This window comes from Anolis sagrei, chromosome 4, assembly GCF_037176765.1.
Source record: "Anolis sagrei isolate rAnoSag1 chromosome 4, rAnoSag1.mat, whole genome shotgun sequence".
NCBI classification, from domain to species: Eukaryota; Metazoa; Chordata; class Lepidosauria; order Squamata; family Dactyloidae; genus Anolis; species Anolis sagrei.
The window spans coordinates 248,837,545-248,858,792 of record NC_090024.1 but is presented as its reverse complement, the minus strand read 5'-3'; the positions used below and the strand labels follow the sequence as shown (position 1 = coordinate 248,858,792).

Below are 21,248 nucleotides of genomic sequence, written 5' to 3'. Positions count from 1 at the left end.
TCCCAGTGTGGACTCAGCTTGTGGTCTCCTAAGGAAGACTCTTCAATCCCTTTCACATGTACCGTTGCCAGGCCAGCAGCCTCCCACCCTAGATCTCTGCATTTCATGTGTTCCTGCCTGAGTGTGGTCCTTTGCAACCCTCCCTCTTGAAATCCATGTGGTTTTCCTTTTGGGGCAGTGGGCTCTCATGGGCTCACCCTCTGCCCAGTTGCCACAGGGGAAAGGGAAGGGAGCAGGTAGTGAGGCAGGAGGCTCCCCAGGGAGAGCAACTTTATTGAATCCTGCTATTTACAGGGTGTGCCTTCCCCTCCCCCCCCCCCCCCTTCCAGGATGGGTTGCTTCCTTTAAGCAGCTGGAGACTGTGCAGTGCTTCTGCTTTGTTGCTCCCCCCTGGACACTTTTGGGACATTCTGCATGTGAGGAATAAAACCCTCCTCGGTTTGGAACCCACTCGTATATCTCCAAGTCTTTTTGTAGGGCAGGGCCAGGCTTTGCGCAGAGAGTGTTGCATAACAGAGGTGGCTGCCTTGTTCCTTCGGATTGCCCGTTGATGAAACCCAGTCAGAGATCCATTGTGTAGCCGCCCTCATGCAGCCCCAGAATCAGCTGAGTCCCGTCCCGGCTGACTCCTGCAAAGCAGACACAGCCTTTCTTCTTTGGCCCCTTCACTCGTACTTGCAGATGTTCTTCAGCAGCGGGGGAAGGTCAAGCCCATCGATGGCCAGGCGGTGGACAATGTGCTTCTGGATGGCCAGCCGGCAGAGGGTCTGCAGGGAGGGAACTGGGAGAGGGGGAAGAAAGGGGGAGGGGAGGGGGAGAAACAATGGAGTTACTCAGGCTCTGCACTGGGCTGGGGGCGCATTCCCCGTTAGAATCCCAGAACCCCCACCCAGAGCCACCCAGTCCGACCCCGTCTGCCAGACAGACTCTGTTGCAAAACCTCTCGAGAAGGAGACTCCACTGGACTCGTAGGCTGAAGCAGAGTGCACTGCCCAACAGCTTTGACCACCAGGAAGTTCTTCATGTTCTGGTGGAATCCCTTTCCTGCAGGCGAAATACTGCTCTCCAGAAGCCAGCTCTCATAGGGCTGCTTCCAGACCTTGGATCGTTCTGGCTGCCTTCCTCTGGACCCCTCCTGAGCTAGCCATCTCCTCCTTGAATGGTTTTGCCCAGAACTAGGCACAGAATTCTTCCAGGTGAGGCTGTCCATGACTTCCCCAGTCTGGATGCCAGACTCCTATTGATGCAGCCCAGAATCCCATTGGCTGCATCACAGTGTGGACTCAGGTTGAGCTTGTGGTCTGCTAAGGCTGGGGAAAGCGCTGCCAATTGGCTAACGAGAAGCACAGGATTGGTGGGCCTGGGGAATGAGGCTGTGCTGCGGCTGGTTCTCTGGGAGGGGTTCCTTATGCCGGGCAGGGGATGGAAGTGTATAACAAGACAAAAGTTGCAGACTGGTTATCAACACCATGTTGTGTTATCATTAGCTGTGTTAATCTGGGAAAAGGTTGACACAGTCTTAGATTTGTCCTTGAGAACGTAAACTATTTTCCAAAATAATGTCCATATAATCCAAGGGTCCCTGGGCTGAGATGCCTTGTTTCGGGGGACTTCCCCTTCCTCGGGATTTCTATGACTTGTGGTTCACAATAAATTCCTAAATGGGTGATAACAAACAACATAATAGATATGCCAAAAAAGCCACCCAAAGAAAACATTGATGATAAAGTAATCATATGCACTCCAGTGAGATAGGTTACATGCATGTTATTACTCACGTTATCAACGGTATGAAGTCATTATTTTGGACAATAGCTTACGTTCTCAAGGACAATTCTAAGACTGTGTCAACATTTTCCCATTACTTATCCTTTGTTTGGAAAGTTCAAACGAAAGAGTGAAGATACAAACTCTGAATATCTTACGTATTTTCTTCTTGTGACTGATTTGCAATTGTAAACAGATTAACATAGGTAATGATAACACAACATGGTGTTGATAACAGTCTGCAACTTTTGTTTTGCTCTTGGTTCTAGATATCTGTGTTTCTCTGACAGGTGATGGAGGTGTGGCTGCCCCGTCGAGTGCCCCCTGGCAAGGGGTTCTCCCCTACAGCCCCCGCCTGCACCCCCATCCAAGGGAAAGATAGGAAACGGGACAGGAGCCCCTCCCCTTCCTCTTGAGGTTTTTGGAGGGAGGGAGCCTGTCTGTCTCTTCCCAACCAACACTCCCCCTCCCTTTGGCCAGAGAGAGCCCTCCCCTTTGCCAGGCCGTCACTTTGGGAACAGGCTCCTTCGGAGGACGGCAGGGACTTCTTTGGGGGAAGGTTTTGAGCAGAATCGGAGTGGCCGCCTCACAGAGTTCCTCAGCAGTGGGTGCCTGCATTCATAGAATCCTAGACTTGGAAGAGACCTCCTGGGCCATCATCCAGTCCCACCCCATTCTGCCAAGAAGCAGGAAAATCACATTCAAAGCACCCCCAACAGATGGCCATCCAGCCGCTGCTTCAAAGCCTCCAGAGAAGGAGCCTCCACCACATTTGCACAAGGGAGCTGGACTTGAGGGGCCTCCGGTCAGCCCAGGTATTCAAACTGGCACCTAGAGCTTCACTTTTGACATCCGTAAGGTCCAGTCTTGAGCTGCGACCAGAACCTCCTCTAAGCACAACCCAGTGCTCTCCTCAGGAAATTCTGCCTGACACCCTGCACTTCTTTCCCTTATCTCTGCAGAGCTTCCTTGTGGATGGCTAGTCACAAACCCAAGGAGAAGTGCAAAGGCTGTTCCTCCATGCCCTCCCTTTTTATGTTGTTTTGCAAACCCATTCCTGGGAAGCAGGATTTTGAAAGGGCAGAGAGGACTTGGGGCGGCTTGGCTTTTGTTTCAAGGCCCATGGCCTACTTCTGGGTGTCTCCTATTGTCTCTGTGCAGAGAGGAGAATACAAAGAGGGCTCCTCGGCTGGAAATGCAGCTCTGCCCCTCGCCTCTCTTGAGCCAGGGCTGGAATTGATTCCAGGAGAGGAGCAAAGAGGCCCAAGCGCCAAAGCAGAGGTGGTGCCATGAATCCTAGAATCAAAGAGTGGGAAGAGACCCCCTCCTGGGCCATCATCCAGTCCAACCCCATTCTGCCAAGAAGCAGGAATATTGCATTCAAAGCACCCCTGACAGATGGCCATCCAGCCTCATAAGACCATGTGCAGGTGAGCCCAGGTTGGGAGCAATGGCCAAGGACCCAGAGGGCAGGACCAGGGTCCAAAATGACCTGAGCAGGTGAGTGAGCAGGGGCAAAACAACTAACACGCATCTCAAGAGGGAGAAAGGTGCAGTGCTACACTTTGGCAATAAAAATGAGAGACAGAGATATACAACGGGTCACCCCTGGCTTAGAAACCATCTGTGTGAAAGACATCTGGGAGTCTTACAGGTTGTGGACCGGGCTGTGGCGCAGCTAGTGAAGAGCTAGCTGCATTAAATCACTACTGACCGAGAGGTCATGAGATTGAAGCCTGCATGGGTCAGAGTGAGCTCCCAGCCATTAATAGTCTAGCCTGCTGTTGACCTATGCAGCCCAAAAGACAGTTGCATCTGTCACGTAGGAAATTTAGGTACCGTATTATGTGGGGAGGCTAATTTAATGAATTTACGAAGCCATAAAATCTTCCAGCAGCGTGCAGAAGAATGACAAAGTACTCCATCAAAGGACTCGGTTTCACAAGTGGACGGTGAAGCGGCAGCTCCCCCTGTGGCCGGAATCGAGCATGCCCTCATGAAACCGTAAAGCTGGAATATTAAATTGCTTCTGTGCCTGTCTCTATATGTTGTATGTCTAATGGCATTGAATGCTTGCCATGTATAGGTGCATTGTAATCTGCCCCGAGTCCCCTGCAGGGTGAGAAGAGCAGAATATAAATACTGTCAAAGGCTTTCATGGCCAGAATCACTGGGTTATTGTAGGGTTTTTTGGGCTATATGGTCATGGTCTAGAGGCATTCTCTCCTGATGTTCCGCCTGCATCTGTGGCAAGCATCCTCAGAGGTTGTGAGGCCTCAGGCCCCTTCCTTTCCCCCCTCAGCCGCTTAAGGAAAGGGCCTGAGACCTCACAACCTCTGAGGATGCTTGCCATAGATGCAGGCGGAACATCAGGAGAGAATGCCTCTGGAATATGGCCATATAGCCTGAAAAAACCTACAACAACCCAATATAAGTACTGTCAATAAATAGTAAATAATAATGAGTCAGGAATGTAATATGTCAGCTAAGAACGTCCATGCAATTCTAGGCTGCATCGAGAGGAGCACAGTGTTGAGATCCAGGGAAGTCATAGTCCCATTCTCTTCTCCTTTGGGCTGACCTTTGGGCTGATGGTTTAGAGAGGGCCTACTGGTCAGGTTTGCAGGTGACACCAAATTGGGAGGGATAGCAAATACTCCAGAAAACAGGATCAGAAATCAAAATGACCTCAACAGATGACAGAGCTGCTTGGCCAAAACTAACAAAATGAATGTCGACAAGGAGAAATCTAAGCTACTACATTTAGGCAGGAAAAAAGAAACGTGCAGGTTAAAAAGTCAAAGAGATTTTGGGCTGCACCCAAAGGAGCCTCGTGTCCAGATGAAAGGAAGTCATGGATGTTCCAGTGTGCCTTCCCAGAATAAGGAATCCCAAGCAATATGTCCTTAATGCACTTTATGAGAGATTTAGAATTGTCTGCATGCCCACGTACCCCAAAACACTCCTCTTATCTCCCTTTGAACTTCCCAGCTTGTTAATTTTTAATTTTCACATTTGGCCCGGCCTCATGTTTTAAATGTGTCATGTTATTATTGTATTGTTTTGCTTCTTATGAGTTATTTATTGTTTTTGCTGTTGTTGTTGGGCTTGGCCTCTTGTAAGCTGCACTGAGTCCAGCGGGAGATGGTAGCAGGGTATAGGAACAATATATAAAATAATAATAATGGCGCCCTCCCTTCTGCTTTGGTTCCTTCTTTGGACATGAGTCCAGGGGGATATTCTGTTGTGTTATTTCCCATCTGCTCTGCAAAGCTGGGGGTTGAAGGTGGCTTATGGAATCAAAAGAAGCCCGAAGCAGAGTTGAAAACATGTGAGAATTCATGCTTAAACAGGCATTAAAACGCCTGCGGAAGGGCTTTGATGGTGTGCTTCAGCCTTGCAGAATGGAGCTGAACTGGACAGGCCTTCAAACCCTGGGATTCAAAGCAGGGGATCAAAGCCGTACACCACACCCACCCACCAGGAAACAGGCCTTTCCTTGTAAACCTCTCCTGCCCTCCAAACATTCTAGAACACAACAGTTTTTTCCTGACAGCAAAAGGATAACTTCTTGTCCTTATGGGCAAGTTAAACATGAGCCAGGAATGTCATGTGGTGGCAAACAAAACCAATGGGATGTTGGCCTGCATCAAGAGGAGCCTAGTGCCTAGATATCCAGGGAAGTCCTGCTCCCCATGCTCTATTCTATTCTGCCTTGGTCGGACCACGTTATCTGTCCAGTTCTGGGCACCACCATTGAAGGGAGATGTTGACTCTCAGCTGGAATACTATGTCCAGAGGAAGAGGGTGACTCAAAGGATCCAGGGTCTGGAGAACAAGCCCGATAAGGAGCGGCTTAAAGAGCTGAACGTGTTTGGCCTGCAAGGAGAGAAGGCTGGGAAAATACATTGTGAGGGACATGCATAAATATGTGAGAGGAAGGCACAGGGAGGAGGAGGGAGCAAGCTTCCTTTCTGCTTCCCTGGAGACTAGGACGCAAGGGAACAATGGCTTCAAACTACAAGAGAGGAGATTCCATCTGAACATGAGGAAGAACTTCCTGACTGTGTGAGAGAGCTGTTCAGCAGTGGAACTCACTCTCTCTCTCTCTGCCCCAGAGGGAGTGTGGTGGAAGGAGGCTCCTTCTTTGGAGGCATTTAAGCAGAAGCTGGATGGCCATCTGTCGAGGTGGGGAAAGGTTGAATGTAATTTTCCTATTCCTTGGCAGAAGAGGGTTGGGCTGGACGGCCCACCAGGTCTCTTCCAACTCTAGGATTCTTGGGCAGAGAAGGCTAAACTCTAGGATTCTTGGGCAGAGAAGGCTAAAGACCTTGCAGAACTACGATTCTCTCTCCTTTGCTGCCCATGTTCCACCTCTTGCCATTTCTCCGTTGTTTAACCCCCCCCCCCCCCCATTTCTCTTTTCTGCGCATTCTGGTTAACGTCCCTGTCCTCTCCTGCTTTCAATGAAATGCAGTGACACAAGACCATGGAATCGGAGGGTCCTCAAGGAACATCTAGTCCCACCCTCTGCCAGACTAGAACTCACCCAGCCTCTGTTCACAGGCCTGCAAAGAAGGAAAATCCACCACATTCCAAGAGAATTTTCCTCATTGTTTGCTGACATCCTCTGGAAGCCCTTCTGGATGTTTAATGGGAAGCGCTTTCTTGCCACCCAAACGTATTCAGTCCTGACCCACTTTCTGCACGATGACAGAGGGGAAGGTGGCTCTGAATACACTGCTTTCCCACATCTGTTCTCTCAGGGCAGGGGTGCAGGGGGTGATCAAATGAATCAAAGGCTTTTGCATTACTCTAGGTAACGCTGGGATTCAGGAGCCCCCTGAATCCCAGTGCTGACAGGACTGAAGACTGATAGGTTGCAGGTTCAAATCCGGGGAGAGCGTGGATGAGCTCCCTCTATCAGCTCCAGCTCTCCATGTGGGGACATGAGAGAAGCCTCCCACAAGGGTGGTAAAACATCCAGGCATCCCCTGGGTAACGTCCTTGCAGATGGCCAATTCTTTCACACCAAAAGCAACTTGCAGTTTCTCAAGTCGCTTCTGAAATGCCCCAAACACTGTGATTTTTGTTCCTGGGTGATAAACGTCATTGTTTCCTAAAAACACAGAGAAGGTTTCTTAAACTGCAAACACTTTGCCTTTGCAGGAGGGACATCATCCTGCAGCACATTTGGATCTAGTTTTTCAATGAATCTCTCATTGAGTCTCAACCAATTGAAACTTGTTTGTGCCAGCCACAAAAACGAAAGGAAGTACCGCACCGTCAAAAACAGGAAACAACACTTTCAAACCAGGAACAGATTTTTCTTTCCCAATTTTGTGACACCCTTTGTGGCTCTTCCTCAAAGCATTTCCCGGCTTCCCAGTTCCTCATTTGCCTACCTGGAGCTTGGTCTCTGGTTTGGCTGCTTTGGGCCACCACCAAGTCACCTGGGCTGTCAAAGGAGGAGCAGAGAACCAGGTCCTAGAGTTGGAAGGGACCTCCAAAGGCCTCAGGGTTGGATATTACAAATGTTCTAATTCACTGTGACTTTGAATCAAGTTTTATTTTCTATAAGAAGATTTTCAGAACTTAAGAAATACGATGAATCCACACCCAGCATTTCACTATATTATAAATGCAACATCCAAGGGAGTAGAGAGGAAGACCATCCAGTCCAGTCTCCATCTTTCTGCCGGGCAGGCGGACACCATCCAAGCCTTCCCAACAGAGAGACAGTCACCCAGGAAAGGAAGGAGACCCCGCTGGACTTTGAGACAGAAATGGATTCTCTTGCCAGAGAGCTCTTACTGCCAGGATGTTCTTCTTAATGTGTGAGTGGAGTCTTGTTTCCTCTTGTAAAATAGAGTCAAAGCAGCTTTTCTTGTATTTTTCTGCCTGGCAGATGGGGGGGGGGGGGGGTGGACTAGATGGCCCTTGGGGGTGCCTTCCAACTCCAGGATTCTAGGATTGGGAAGACCTGTTCTAGCAGAGTGCTCTTCTCCTTTGGAGGTCCTTAAAGAGAGGCTGGGTGGGCATCTTTGGGGAGTGCTTTGCTGGCATCCCTTTAGTCGTGATCCCTTCCAGCCCTGAAGAGTCTATGAAGACCGTGGGCACGTCACACACCTCACCCCCAGGAAACCCAGTTGAATGGCCAGGAATCGGAAATGAGAAAGGCACACCACAACAGACAACGTCAACAACAACCCCCGAAGCCTAGGCACGCCTAAGGAGAGCATCTGAGGGCCCGGCCACTCCCGCCGTGACCCATCTCCCTTTCCGGAGACATTTGCATTGCAATTTCCTTGAGGCAGAAATCCTTCTTCTCAATTAAGTTCTATTAAAGTGTTTACTTATGAATACATTATTATATAAATAAATACATAACAATGGGGGTTATTCAACATCGGACAGTAATTAGCGGATGAATTTGCAACACAAAACCCAAGGGGAAGGAAGGTGTGGCCCTGAATGTGAAATGTGGCGGAGGAGGAGGAGGCCCAACACACAAGGCCTGCAGCAACAACAACAACGACAACAAGAAGGTGTTTTCCTCCCCTGCCTGCAACAGACACACTCCGAGGAGCCAGTTGGGCTGGTTTTTGGCATCCTTCCTTTGAGCGGGCAAAGTGCCATTCGTGGGGGTTGCAGTTTTGACTCAAGATGGTAATGCCTGATAATGTTTCAGGTGATTCTGACTCAAGGCGTGGCTGCTGCCTGTTCCCAGGCACTGCTTCCCCGGTGTCTTTCGGCCTCGACAAGCCGTAATGCAAAGTGTCCAGAGAAGGTCTGAGCAGGTCTGATAAGAGGGTTTGCGGAGAAGGACCGGTTGGCATGACTTGCAAGGCTCTCTGGGAATCACTGCATAGAATCCTAGAATCCAAGAGTTGGAAGAAACCTGGTGGGCCATCATCCATTCCAACCCCCTTCTGCCAAGAAGCAGGAATATTGCATTCAAATCACCCCCGACAGATGGCCATCCAGCCTCTGTTTAAACGCTTCCAAGGAAGGAGCCTCCACCACACTCCCTCCGGGGCAGAGAGTTCCACTGCTGAACGGCTCTCACAGTCAAGAAGTTCTTCCTCATGTTCAGGTGGAATCTCCTCTCTTGGAGTTTGAAGCCATTGTTCCCTTGCGTCCTAGTCTCCAGGGAAGCAGGAAACAAGCTTGCTCCCTCCTCCTCCCTGTGGCTTCCTCTCACATATTTATACATGGCTATCATGTCTCCTCTCAGCCTTCTCTTCTTCAGGCTAAACATGCCCAGATCCTTAAGCCGCCACTCATAGGGCTTGTTCTCCACACCCTTGATCTGCTCCCTCCTCCCTGTGGCTTCCTCTCACACATTTATACATGGCTCTCATATCTCCTCTCAGCCTTCTCTTCTTCAGGCTAAACATGCCCAGCTCCTTAAGCCGCTCCTCATAGGGCTTGTTCTCCAGACCCTTGATCATTTTAGTCGCCCTCCTCTGGACACATTCCAGCTTGTCAATATCTCTCTTCAATTGTGGTGCCCAGAATTGGACACAATATTCCAGATGTGGTCTAACCAAAGCAGAATAGAGCATGGGTAGCATTACTTCCTTAGATATAGACACTATGCTCCTCCTGATGCAGGCCAAAATCCCATTGGCTTCTTTTGCTGCCACATCACATTCCTGGCTCATGTTCACCTTCCTCCCCATGAGGACTCCAAGATCTTTTTCACACGTACTGCTCTTGAGCTAGGCATTGCCCCCCATTCTGTATCTTTGCATTTCGTTTTTTCCTGCCAAAGTGGAGTATCTTGCATTTGTCACTGTTGAACTTCCTTTTGTTAGGGCAATGCTGTGTGGTGAAAGGTGCTGAAACCTGGGGTCATTTCCTGCCCACAAGCACCTCGTCGTCCATTTGCAGTCCTTCACAGACTGTTCAGGAGGTCACTTCTCTCAGTCTCAAGCCTCCTGAGGAAGTGGAAGTTACTAAGGCTCCAATGACTCCCATCTACTTCCATGGAAACGGAGAATAGCTTTCCCTAAAGCATAATGTCTCAGCGGAAGTAGCGGGGTGTCCTTCCCCCCAAAAGAAGCCCCCCAAAGAAGCATGGTCCCTCTGCATGAAGCCAGAAGGGAAGCTCAGGCCCAGTCTGACACACAACCCTACTGAGGGGGAGCTCACCTGCCCATTCCCTCATGCTCTCACATCTCTGCCTCTGTTTTCGTTCCTTCCAAGGGCAAAGGGGACTCACTTGGGTTCTCAGCAGCCCTGGACACAGGCTTTCCAAAGTAACACAACAACAATTGTGTTCTTGAAAGGGGCCCCCAAAAGCTCTGGACCAAAGCAGCCACCAGGACTGAGGCAGAGATAAACACACGCACACATTACCAGCGTCTGCATCACACACAAAACCCCAAGTTTTTTTCTGGTGAGAAGGTGCACGATTTTTGTTAGATTTCAAACAAAAACAAGACTAGTAAAGAATTGTGGGCCCTGGAATGAGGGGGTCACTTCCCAAGATGGGCAAAGGTGAGCTGGATCCCATCTGGAAGGACATGTCAAAACAGGATCACTCTGTAGCTGAATCTCCATAGGCATTATCAACCACGAATCTAGGTTTCTGTTAATGCAGGCAAAGATAGCATTTGCCTTTTTAGCTACAGCATCCCGCTGCTGGCTCATGCTCCAGTTATGACGACAGTCCAGTTATTATTATTATTATTATTATTATTATAACTTTATTTGTACCCCGCTAGCATCTCCCAAGGGATTTGATGCGGCTTACAACAGGCCGGAGCCCAACACAATACAACAACACAATACATAGCAAATAAAACAGTTAAAGCAGAAAACAATAAACAATAGCAATACAACAGGACATTATTAAAAACTGAGCCGGCCAGGAGTAGGGTACAGGGTTAAAAGTGCTGATGTGTCAGAGGGATATGGGATTAAAATATAAGTGCAGTGTGCGGTGAGGGTGATCTTGACTCTACTAAAGTGCTTCTGGGCTTTGGTAGTGGGGTTCCTAATCTGAGAAGGCACGTTGGAACAGCCAGGTTTTCAGGTTCTTTCTGAAAACCGCCAAAGTAGGGGCCTGTCTGAGGTCTTTCGGGAGGGCGTTCCAGAGGCGGGAGGCCACCACAGAGAAGGCCCTGTCCCGCATCCCCGCCAAACGCGTCTGCGACGCGGGTGGGATCACGAGCAGGGCCTCTCCAGATGATTGGAGTGAACGTGTGGGTTCGTAGACAACGATACGGTCACACAGGTAGGCTGGTCCCAAACCGGTAAGGGCTTTGCACCTTAAATTGGGCTCGGAAAATAAACGGCAGCCAGTGGAGCTCCTTGAACAGGAGGGTTGACCTCTCTCTGTAATGGGCCCCCGTTAGCATCCTGGCTGCTGCCCGTTGGACCAATTGGAATTTCTGAGCCGTTTTCAAGGGCAGCCCCACGTAGAGCGCATTGCAGTAATCCAGTCTAGAGGTTCTCAAACTCCTTTGCCAGGTCAGCTCAGGAGACCAACAGGTCCCGAGCCAGGTGTCCCCTGGTCCTTTGCTCCATCATCACCCCCCCCCCCCCGAAGGTCCTTCCTTCCTGGGCCCCCCTCCTTCCCTGCTGCCCCCCCCCCCTTCACCTAGGCCTTTGCCAAATAAGCAGCCGTGTGGGGCCTCTCTGGGGGGAGCACGGAGCCCCTTCCTCTCTCTCTCTCCCAGAGCAGAGTGCATCACCCACACTTCATGGGTTCCTGACCCACCTGTTCAGCCCAAGGAAGGGATTGGGCACCTGCCTATGAACAATCTCCTGGGATTTTCCCAGGGCACCTGCCGTGTGATGGCAAAGACCCAGCTGTGGCCCATGTTGACCAGGTCCGGCAGGGAGTACTCGGGCACTGCCTCCAGGGCACTGGGGTCAAGGGCCGTCAGTCCCACCCGCAGGTGGAGCCAAGCCTTAAGGCAGGCTATTGCACACATTTTGATTGCGAGCCACATCTCCTTTAGGGTTGCCTTCAAAGGGCCTCCAATCCATGGATGGAAAATCCCAGGAGACAGAGGGACAACTATATCAATTTTCCCATAGCAGTCGGTGCTCTTTGGGTCCCTAGATGATGAGTGTGACAGCCCTCATCATTTTGGGGGGATAATGGGAATGGCAGTCCAGCGGCCCTTGTGACTCTGAGGCTGGAGGAAAGAGAAAGCCAGATGTTATCCCCACAAGCCTTGGATCTCAATTCAAGCCTGATGCAGCTGAACAAAGGGCAGCCTTCCAGGTGCGATGGTATCCCACATCCCATTGGCTCTGTTCATGAGCCCTAATGAGGAGGAGGAAGGCAGAATCTGAAGCCCAACATCTATCTGGGGAAGGGTCACATGAGATGACATGAGGACCATGCATGGTGGAGATAGGGAGGCATCCCAAGAGGGAGCATCCTGCACCCCCCCGACCCCAGTACCTACATCCATATTCCACCTGGATGACTCGGACGCTCTTGGTGGAGGCGAAGACGTCGACCACGGCGTAGAGCGGGCGGGAGGCCGGCAGCCCCCTGGCGCTGGGGCCCATGTCCTCCCCATTGATGACGATGTGCATGTCGGCCGTCCCGTCCGGCCTCGGCGCATAGAGCACCCCAATCCGGCTCTTCCGGGCCGTGGGAGGGAGGGCGTTGGTCTTGTAGAGGTCATCCAGCAGGTGGCTGTAGCGCCCAGGCCGGCTGCGCCCCACCAGCTTGTCCCGGGGGATCTTGACCGCCTCCTCGATGCACAGGTACGGCGAGGAGAGCAGGTCCCGGTCCCGGTGGCGGTCCCCCTCCGTGGCGACCCGGTTGTGGTTGCGTGTGATGGCAAAGACCCAGCTGTGGCCCATGTTGACCAGGTCCGGCAGGGAGTACTCGGGCACGGCCTCCAGGGCGCCGGGGTCGAGGGCGGTCAGTCCCATGCGCAGGTGGCCGCACCAGCCCAGCTCCTTCTCCTCGATCTCCACCAGGAAGATCTGGCCGGGCTCCAGGGGCTCCCGGCTGAAGCAGACCCCGTTGGCAAAGCTCTCCAGGCGGGTGGCCCGCGTGCCCGAGGGGTCCAGGCACACGTTGGCCCCGTGGACGGGGTGGAAGCGGGTGGGGGGCAGCTGCCGGTGGAGGGACCCTGGAGCAGCGGCCGGAGCGGCCATCTCGGCCCTCTCATTGGGAGCCGCGGCACTGAGGCTATTTTTAAGTGGGCTCTGAGTCAAGGCAGCTGCTGGCGTCAACAGGACTCCACCGACGTCCCCAAAAGGGAGCTCTGGCTCGGCTGCCGGGAGCAGGACTGGTCCTAGTGCCCCGGCAGTGGGAATGCAATGCAGAAAAGGGCCCTCTCACCTGCCCCAGATTTGCCCCCCTGGCACCAATACACTAGCGTCGCACAAACCCTTGTTATGCCTGTTGCATGAGCATTGGGTGGACCCCGGTGGCGCAGTGGGTTAAAGCGCTGAGCTGCTGAGCTTGTTGATCGAAAGGTCGCAGGTTCGATTCCGGGGAGTGGCGTGAGCTTCCGCTGTCAGCCCTAGCTTCTGCCAACCTAGCAGTTCGAAAACATGCAAATGTGAGTAGATCAATAGGTACCGCTCCGGCGGGAAGGTAACGGCGCTCCATGCAGTCATGCTGGCCACATGACCTTGAAGGTGTCTATGGACAACGCTGGCTCTTCGGCTTAGAAATGGAGATGAGCACCCCACCCCAGAGTCAGACATGACTGGACTTCATGTCAGGGGACTACCTTTACCTTTACCTTTACCAATGCAAAAGGATGGATGATGTAATGGAAGGGAAAGAGATGTGCATGGTCACCAGACCTGCCAGCTTTGGGGAATCTCCATGCTGAGGGGCAAGAAGACGCCTGTCAATAACAATCCCTGGCCAGGCCTCTTGGGAGCAGATACCTGTCCCTTTTTGTGCATACTGGCTGTTGGGAATTGTGGGGGTTGAAGTTCAAAACACCTGGAGGGAGGGCTGAAGTTTGCCCAGGCCTGCCCTAAACATTAATCCCATTCACCAGGCCCAGCGCCTGGTGAAGAAAGCGCAAAAGCCGGGTTGCAGCTAAACATCAAAAAGACCAAGATTGTGGTAACAAGAATGATTGACAACTGGGAAATAGAGGGAGAAAATGTGGAGGCCGTGACAGGGTTTGTATTTCTAGGTGCAAAGATGAGTGCAGATGCAGACTGTAGCCAGGAAATCAAGAGACGCTTCCTTCTTGAGAGGACAGCAATGTCCAGTCTCGATAAAATAGTGAAGAGTAGAGACATCAGACTGGCAACCAAGATCCATTGCCTAGTCCAAGCCATGGTCTTCCCTGTAGTCACATCTACGGATGTGAGAGCTGGACCTTCGGGAAGGCTGAGCGAAGGAAGAGAGGCGCTTTTGAACTGTGGTGTTGGAGGAAAGTGCTGAGAGTGCCTTGGACCGCGTGAAGATCCAACCAGTCCATCCCCCAGGAAAGAAAGCCCGACTGCTCACTGGAAGGAAGGACACTAGAGACAAAGCGGAAGTCCTTTGAATGCCACATCCTGAGGAGACAGCCAAGCCTAGAGAAGGGAATGATGCTGGGGAAGGTGGAAGGCAAAAGGAAGAGGGGCCAACCAAGGGCAAGGCGGGTGGATGGCATCCTTGAAGGGACTGGGCTGACCTTGAAGGAGACCCTGGGGGTGGTGACGGCCAACAGGGAGCTCTGGCATGGGCTGGTCCATGAGGTCACAAAGAGTCGGAGACGACTGAACGAATGAACAACAAAGGCCCAGCGCCATCCCTTTGCCCAGGTAACTGGCTCCAATGCAGCACATGTTTCCATGTTGCGTGCAAGCAGTGCAAGCACAGGCCCAAGTTGCATCCATTGCACAGGAATTTGAAGATGTTTTCTTGCAAAAGATCAGCGTCCCTTGTTGGGAAACCTCTAAACTGAGGGACACTCCATGGCCAGATTTCCCAGGACCAGCAAGCACTGACCTCCACGGCCTTTGTGGTTTTTGGGCCTCTATCTCCAGGCCCCGCCTCCCCCCTGGGCTCCCAGGGAACCTTATCAGCAAAGCCTTGCAGCAGCAGCAGCCGCTGTGACCGGTCACTTTGACCTCTGCGGATGTGGCACTGAGTCCGGAAAAGGGGACAAAGGGGAGGGGGGGCTCCTTTCTCAGCCCAGAGCTGCAGTCATCACTCCCTGGATCCCAGGCTGGCTTCCAGTGATCCCTTCCATACAATCCTAGAATCCTAGAGTTGGAAGAGACCTGGTGGGCCATCATCCAGTCCAACCTCCTGCCAAGAAGCAGGAAAATCGCATTCAAAGCACCCCCGACAGATGTCCACCCAGCCTCTGCTTCAAAGCCTCCAAAGAAGGAGCCTCCAGTGTCCGTTTCCCACGGAGCTCCTGGACTTAGCTTAGCGAGGATGCATTTCCACTGCAGCATCAATGTGGTCGGACCCCACTTTTGCTGCTGTGCCTCAGTGCTATGTCCCAATCCCGGGAGTTGCAGTCTTACAAGGCCTCCTCTGTCAAAGGGTATTGATGGCCCACCAGAGTACAACTCCCAGGGTTCCACTGGTTTGAACCATGGAAGTTAAAGCAGTTTCACTTTCCCTACAATGTAGATGTACCCAAAGGCTCCAGAAAGATTCCTGTGTTTGTGAGGGACGAGGGAGAGAGCCTTCTCGGTGGTGGCCCCTCGACTCTGGAACTCACTCCCCAAGGACATCAGGCAGGCCCCAACTCTGGCAGTCTTTAGGAGGAGCCTGAAAACGTGGTTGTTCCAGTGTGCCTTCCCAGAATAAGGAAAATCCCAGCAATATGTCCCTAAATGCACTGTATTAGTGATCTAAGATGGTCTGCACATTTTTTCCTCTCCAATACTTCTATCTCAGTTACAAGTCACCTTGTCATGCCCAGCATTATTTTTTTTAATTTAATTATGACATTTGGCCCAGCCATAGGTTTTTAAACGCGTCGTGTTATGGTTAATGTTTATTGCTTATTTTGGCGTATGAGTTTATTTATTGTTTTGTATTACTACTGTTATTGTTTATTGTTGTATTGTGGGCTCGGCCTCATGTAAGCCGCACCGAGTCCCTTGGGGAGATGGTAGCGGGGTACAAATAAAGTATTATTATTATTATTATTATTATTATTGTTGTTGTTGTAGCCAGGCCTATATCGACAGGCAGAAGTGCGAGGGTCTTGGATTCCGAAAAATAAAGAGGTCTGGCATCCCCTGTGGGTCTTGGCGCATGCTTTCAGAGAAGACGAATCCACAGCAACAGTGTTGGTGTTGCAATCCAGAGCAGAGAACGAGGCCCTAAGATAACTCTCCACCACACTTGGCTGTGAAAAACAATCCTTTTTTATTGAAGAAAAATGGTTACAAAATAAAGGAAAAATGCAAGTCAAAAGCCACAGCAAAATCAGCAAACATGAATTTAAATGGACAAAGCAAAACCCAAAGCCTCTCTAAGAAATACTGGAACCTGTTAGCAATCCACTAACCGTACTTGATATCCTAGAAATCTTCCCAAACTATGGCCAGGGAACCGGGAGAACTGCCAAGGTCTTCATCAATTCTGAAACGATGCCTGAACTGAGACAATCAGCCCGGCGTATTGCAATTAAAACTCAAGAATCGGTTCCGTGAACCGCCCTTCTGTTTTGAAGCCAATGTTTTTAATTCTTGAATTTGGGAGGATCGACGCAAACTGAGTGATTTACTTCTGTCTTCCCAAATTTGGCCCCTTCTGTTGTCTTTACAGTTAACAGGTGCAGAAGGGAGGGAAAGTTCAAGGTCTCTCTCTGCAACATTCTCAGGAACACTGGTACTTTCATTTTCCAAATCTACAGAAGTTCCTTCCTCACTAATTTCAGGAGCATTGGCATTTTCCAAACCTACAGCAGATTCTTCCTCACTAATTTCAGGAGCATTGGCATCAAAAGGTATATTTCCATTAGCATCAGTAAATATACTTTCATTAGCATCAGGAGGAACAAACAGAGAATCAGGTTCAAGTTCAAACTCAGGCTGAACCCCAACAGTAAGCTACGTTGAACTGACACTTTCTGGGAAACCTTGCACAGGATCTGTTTGGCCGTGGAATGAGTGTCTTGCTGCCTTGGATCTGGCAGAGTGGCAGTTGTGAAGCAGAGACTGGACGGCCGCCTGCCAGGAGAGCTTGAATTGTGCCTTCCAGCTTTATTGGCAGAAGGGGGTTGGGCTGGGTGGCCTTTGGGGCCCCTCCACGATCGAGGATTCTAGACAATCCCTGCAGCCCCAGCCAAGGGTGAGGAATGCCGGGTGTTCCAGCGCGGCCACCTTCCCCTCCGGCCTGCTGGGACACCTGCGTGGGAGGGTGACTCAAGGGGAAGAAGGGCCGTGGGGGCGGCTGGGCGCATCCCCAGACCCAAAGCAGGCCTCCCACGGGCGGGGCTCCACCTGGGACATCCTCAGCGGCCCCTGGAAAGGTGTCAAGTCCTCCCACGGCGGAGGCAGGCACACCCAAAGCAGCCACAGCAGGTTCTGCAGAGCGGAAGGCATTCCAGGTGAGCCATGTGCCCCGGGCCAAGGAAGAAAGAAGCAAGTGGTCAACAAGGAGGCGGGCACAATCCCCCCAGGGCAAAGGAAGAGGCAAGTGGTCAACAAGGAGGCGGGCACAATCCCCCCCCCCATGCAGTCATCAAGGGCTCCAGGCCCCATCTGTTCAGGGCTTGGCCTCGAGGAGGCTAAGAAGACCGCAAGCTGAACGGGAGCCAACGCTAGGATGCGGCAGCTCCAAAAGCCAACACCATCCCAGGCTGCATCCTTAGGAGTCTCATGTCGAGAAGGAGGGAAAGTCTAGTCCCGCTTGCTTCGGCTTTGGTCTTGACCTGGAATGACCCTGTGTCCAGTTGTGGGCAAAACAAGTCAAGAAGGAGGTGGACACTCTGCGTTGGAAATGTGCCCAGAGAAGGGCCAAAGGTCTGGAACAGGCACAGGCCCACTTTGGCCTTCCCCCCAGGTGTTTTGGATTCCAACTCCCACCATTCCTGGCCTCAGGCCTTTTCCTTTCCGCCCTAAGTCAGTGTCTTTCAACCTGGGGGTCAGGACCCCTGGGGGGTCACAAGGGGGTGTCAGAGGGGTCACCAGAGACCATCAGGAAACACTGTATTTTCTGTTGGTCATGGGTCTTCTATGTGGAAAGTTTGGCCTAATTCTATCATTGGTGGGGTTCAGAATGCTCTTTGACTGTAGGTGAACTATGTTGTTGTTCATTCGTTCAGTCGTTTCCGGCTCTTCGTGACCTCCTGGACTAGCCCACGCCAGAGCTCCCTGTCAGCCGTCACCACCCCCAGCTCCTTCAAGGTCAGTCCAGTCACTTCAAGGATGCCATCCATCCATCTGTACATCCCAGTAACTACAACTCCCAAATGTCAAGGTCTCTTTCCCCCAAACTCCACCAGTGTTCACATTTGCGCATATTGAGGATTCATGCCAAGTTTGGTCCAGATCCATCATTGTTGGAGTCCACAGTGCTCTCAGGATGTAGGTGAACTACAACTCCAAAACTCGGGGTCAATGCCCACCAAACCCTTCCAGTATTTTCTATTGGTCATGGGAGCTCTGTGTGCCAAGTTTGGTTCCATTCCATCGTTGGTGGAGTTCAGAATGCTCTTTGATTGTAGGTGAACTATTAATCCCAGCAACTACAACTCCCAAATGTCAAGTCCTATTTCCCCCATACTCCACCAGTGTTCACATTTGGGCATATTGTATATTAATGCCAAGTTTGGTCCAGATCCATCATTGTTGGAGTCCACAGTGCTCTCTGGGTGTAAGTGAACTACAACTCCAACACTCAGGGTCAATTCCCTCCAATCCCTTCCAGTGTTATGGCTGAGCTGTTTTCTGATGATGAGGATGATGGGATTCAGATTCCTTCTGGGATTCGGCTACCTGGCTCTTTGCCTGTGCCTCAAATCTCTGGGCCTGCTTCTGAGGCTCCCACAGACAGTGCAGTGTCAACACAGCCGTTCCCAGCAGAAAGGAATTTTACCGAAGGAGATAGCGAGCAGGTGCCTTCCCACACTGATACCGAAAGTGTAGATAGTGACTTGACCCGGCAAGCTCGCCTTGATCTCCAGGTCAGGCGGAGTTCTCGTCTGTCTGGCAGAGGAGAAGCCAGCTCGGTGAAAGGTCATCGCAATGCTTTTATGATGATGAGAGCCTAATGTTTACATGTTAGAAAGGTATTTAGGCTTCTGGCAAACCCTGAGAAAGTGTCAGTTCAATGTAGCTTACTAGCCTGAAAGCTTCATGGAATAACCTGAGCCTGGAAAGCAGTACGCTTGGGATTTCTTGCATTGTGATTCTTGGGGCAATTGTTTCCTTGCTTGTACCTGGGACTTTGGTTTGAACTTTACCAATAGGATTATGTCTCCTGCTTTTACCTGAAGATCTTTGGAACTATATTCTGCATTTAACCTTAATCTTTGGAACTTTGCAATGCTTATTCTTTATTTTGACTTGGATTTTTTCCTCAATAAACTATAAAACTACAGCTCTTGTGTGGTGGTGTTTGGAAGCAAGGTGAAGCTTACTCTGAGTTGCAACATCCAGTATTTTCTATTGGTCATGGGAGCTCTGTGTGCCAAGTTTGGTTCACTTCCATCATTGGTGGGGTTCAGAATGCTCTTTGATTGTGGGTGAACTATACATCCCACCAACTACAACTCCCAGATGACAAAAACCAATCCCTCCCCACCCCATCGGTATCCAAATTTGCGCGTATTGGATATTTGTGCTGAATTAGGTCCAGTGAATGAAATCACATCCTGCATATCAGATATTTATATTACGATTCTTTATTGGAGTAAGATGACAATTATGAAGTATCAACGCATATAATTTTATGATTGGGGGTCACCACAACATAAGGAACTGTATGAAGGGGTCGCGGCATTTGGAAGGTTGAGATCCACGGAGCTAGAGAGTGATGGCCAAAGTGTCTCTGTGTCTGCCAGCGGATCCCTCTGTGATGGAGACGGGTCCCCCGAGGGACGTTCCTCTTGAAAGGGTCTTGGAGTGAAATTTGCAAATGCTGAGCAAGGAGGGGCTTTGAATGAAATGAACAGCAAAAGAGAAACATACCCTTTCTCTGTAGAAAAGGAGCAACACGAAATAATATGTTTTTTAAAAAATAAGAGGCATCATGTAGAGGTCATACAAAGTTCAAGCTTACATAGGAAGTTGTGTTGTGGTTAAGCCAAAGGTTGGGGTTAAGTGCAAAATCTGCAGGTACAAGAAGGTCCTTTGCATCAAGAGGTTGATGGAGCAGGAAGAATAAAAGTGAAAATACTTTCCATGACCTATTACTTGAGTTTAAAGGTCGGCAGAAACAGAGGAGGGCGCGGCAGTCTGTGGAAGCTCATACAGAAGTGATGACTGTCCATCTCATGCTGATCACCTTGAATAAATGGTGTCTTTCATGAACCAATTGGACTCTGTGGATTTCTTCGAAAAAGGACCCCGAACCCTAAACCCATGATCCCTTACACTCGGACTCTTTTCCCCGTCCTCTCACTGCTCTTCCAGAGAAGGGAGCTTGACCAGGCCAGTTTTCAGGAAGGGAAGTTGGGGGGTGGGGTCCCTGGAATCAGGCTGTGGGGGCCTTTCAGGATGGCCATCTGCTCAGCCCTCTCCCTCCAAGGGTGGATGATGGAGGCCAGGCCAGGGGTCTTCAGCCCAAGGGAAGGGCACTCACCCTTAAACAGGAACCAGGCATATTTTGGTCCGTCCCGAGTCGCAGCACTTCTTGTTCTTGGGGCATTGGTCATCAGAGAAGCAAAATTCGGGTCGGGGTTCTGCATAAATCGGGCCTCTTTCTGGATCTGGGCATGTCCCGGGCTTCTCTGGAAGAGAGACAAACACAACAGCCGTGAGACACAATCCATGGATCCAGGAAGGAAGGAAGGAAGGAAGGAAGGAAGGAAGGAAGGAAGGAAGGAAGGAGGGAAGAAGGGAGGGAGGGAGGGAAAGAAGGTAGGAAAGAAGGAACGAAAGACGGAAGGAAGGAAGGAAGGAAGGAAGGAAGGAAGGAAGGAAGGAAAGAAGGAAGGAAGGAAGGAAGGAAGGAAGGAAGGAAGGAGGGAAGAAGGGAGGGAGGGAGGGAGGGAGGGAAAGAAGGAAGGAAAGAAGGAACGAAAGACGGAAGGAACGAAGGAACGAAGGAAGGAAAGAAGGAAGGAAGGAAGGAGGGAAGAAGGGAGGGAGGGAGGGAAAGAAGGAAGGAACGAAGGAAGGAACGAAGGAAGGAACGAAGGAAGGAAAGAAGGAAGGAAGGAAAGAAGGAAGGAAGGAAGGAGGGAAGAAGGGAGGGAGGGAGGGAGGGAGGGAAAGAAGGAAGGAAAGAAGGAACGAAAGACGGAAGGAACGAAGGAATGAAGGAAGGAAAGAAGGAAGGAAGGAAGGAAGGAAGGAAGGAAGGAAGGAAGGAAGGAAGGAAGGAAGGAAGGAAGGAAGGAAGGGGAAGA

The 21,248-nt window shown here is 50.9% G+C and overlaps 1 protein-coding gene across 1 annotated transcript; it reads right to left on the bottom strand.

Annotated features, from left to right (window-relative positions):
* Window positions 1–240: 240 nt before the first annotated feature.
* NEURL2 (neuralized E3 ubiquitin protein ligase 2) lies at window positions 241–12,957 on the bottom strand. The gene is made up of 2 exons (XM_060771455.2): window positions 12,198–12,957; window positions 241–781 (listed from the first exon to the last, which is right to left on the bottom strand). The coding sequence occupies exons 1-2, from the start codon at window positions 12,901–12,903 to the stop codon at window positions 666–668; spliced, it is 822 nt and encodes a 273-aa protein (XP_060627438.2). The 5' UTR covers window positions 12,904–12,957; the 3' UTR covers window positions 241–665.
* Between the last annotated feature and the right edge of the window lie 8,291 nt (window positions 12,958–21,248).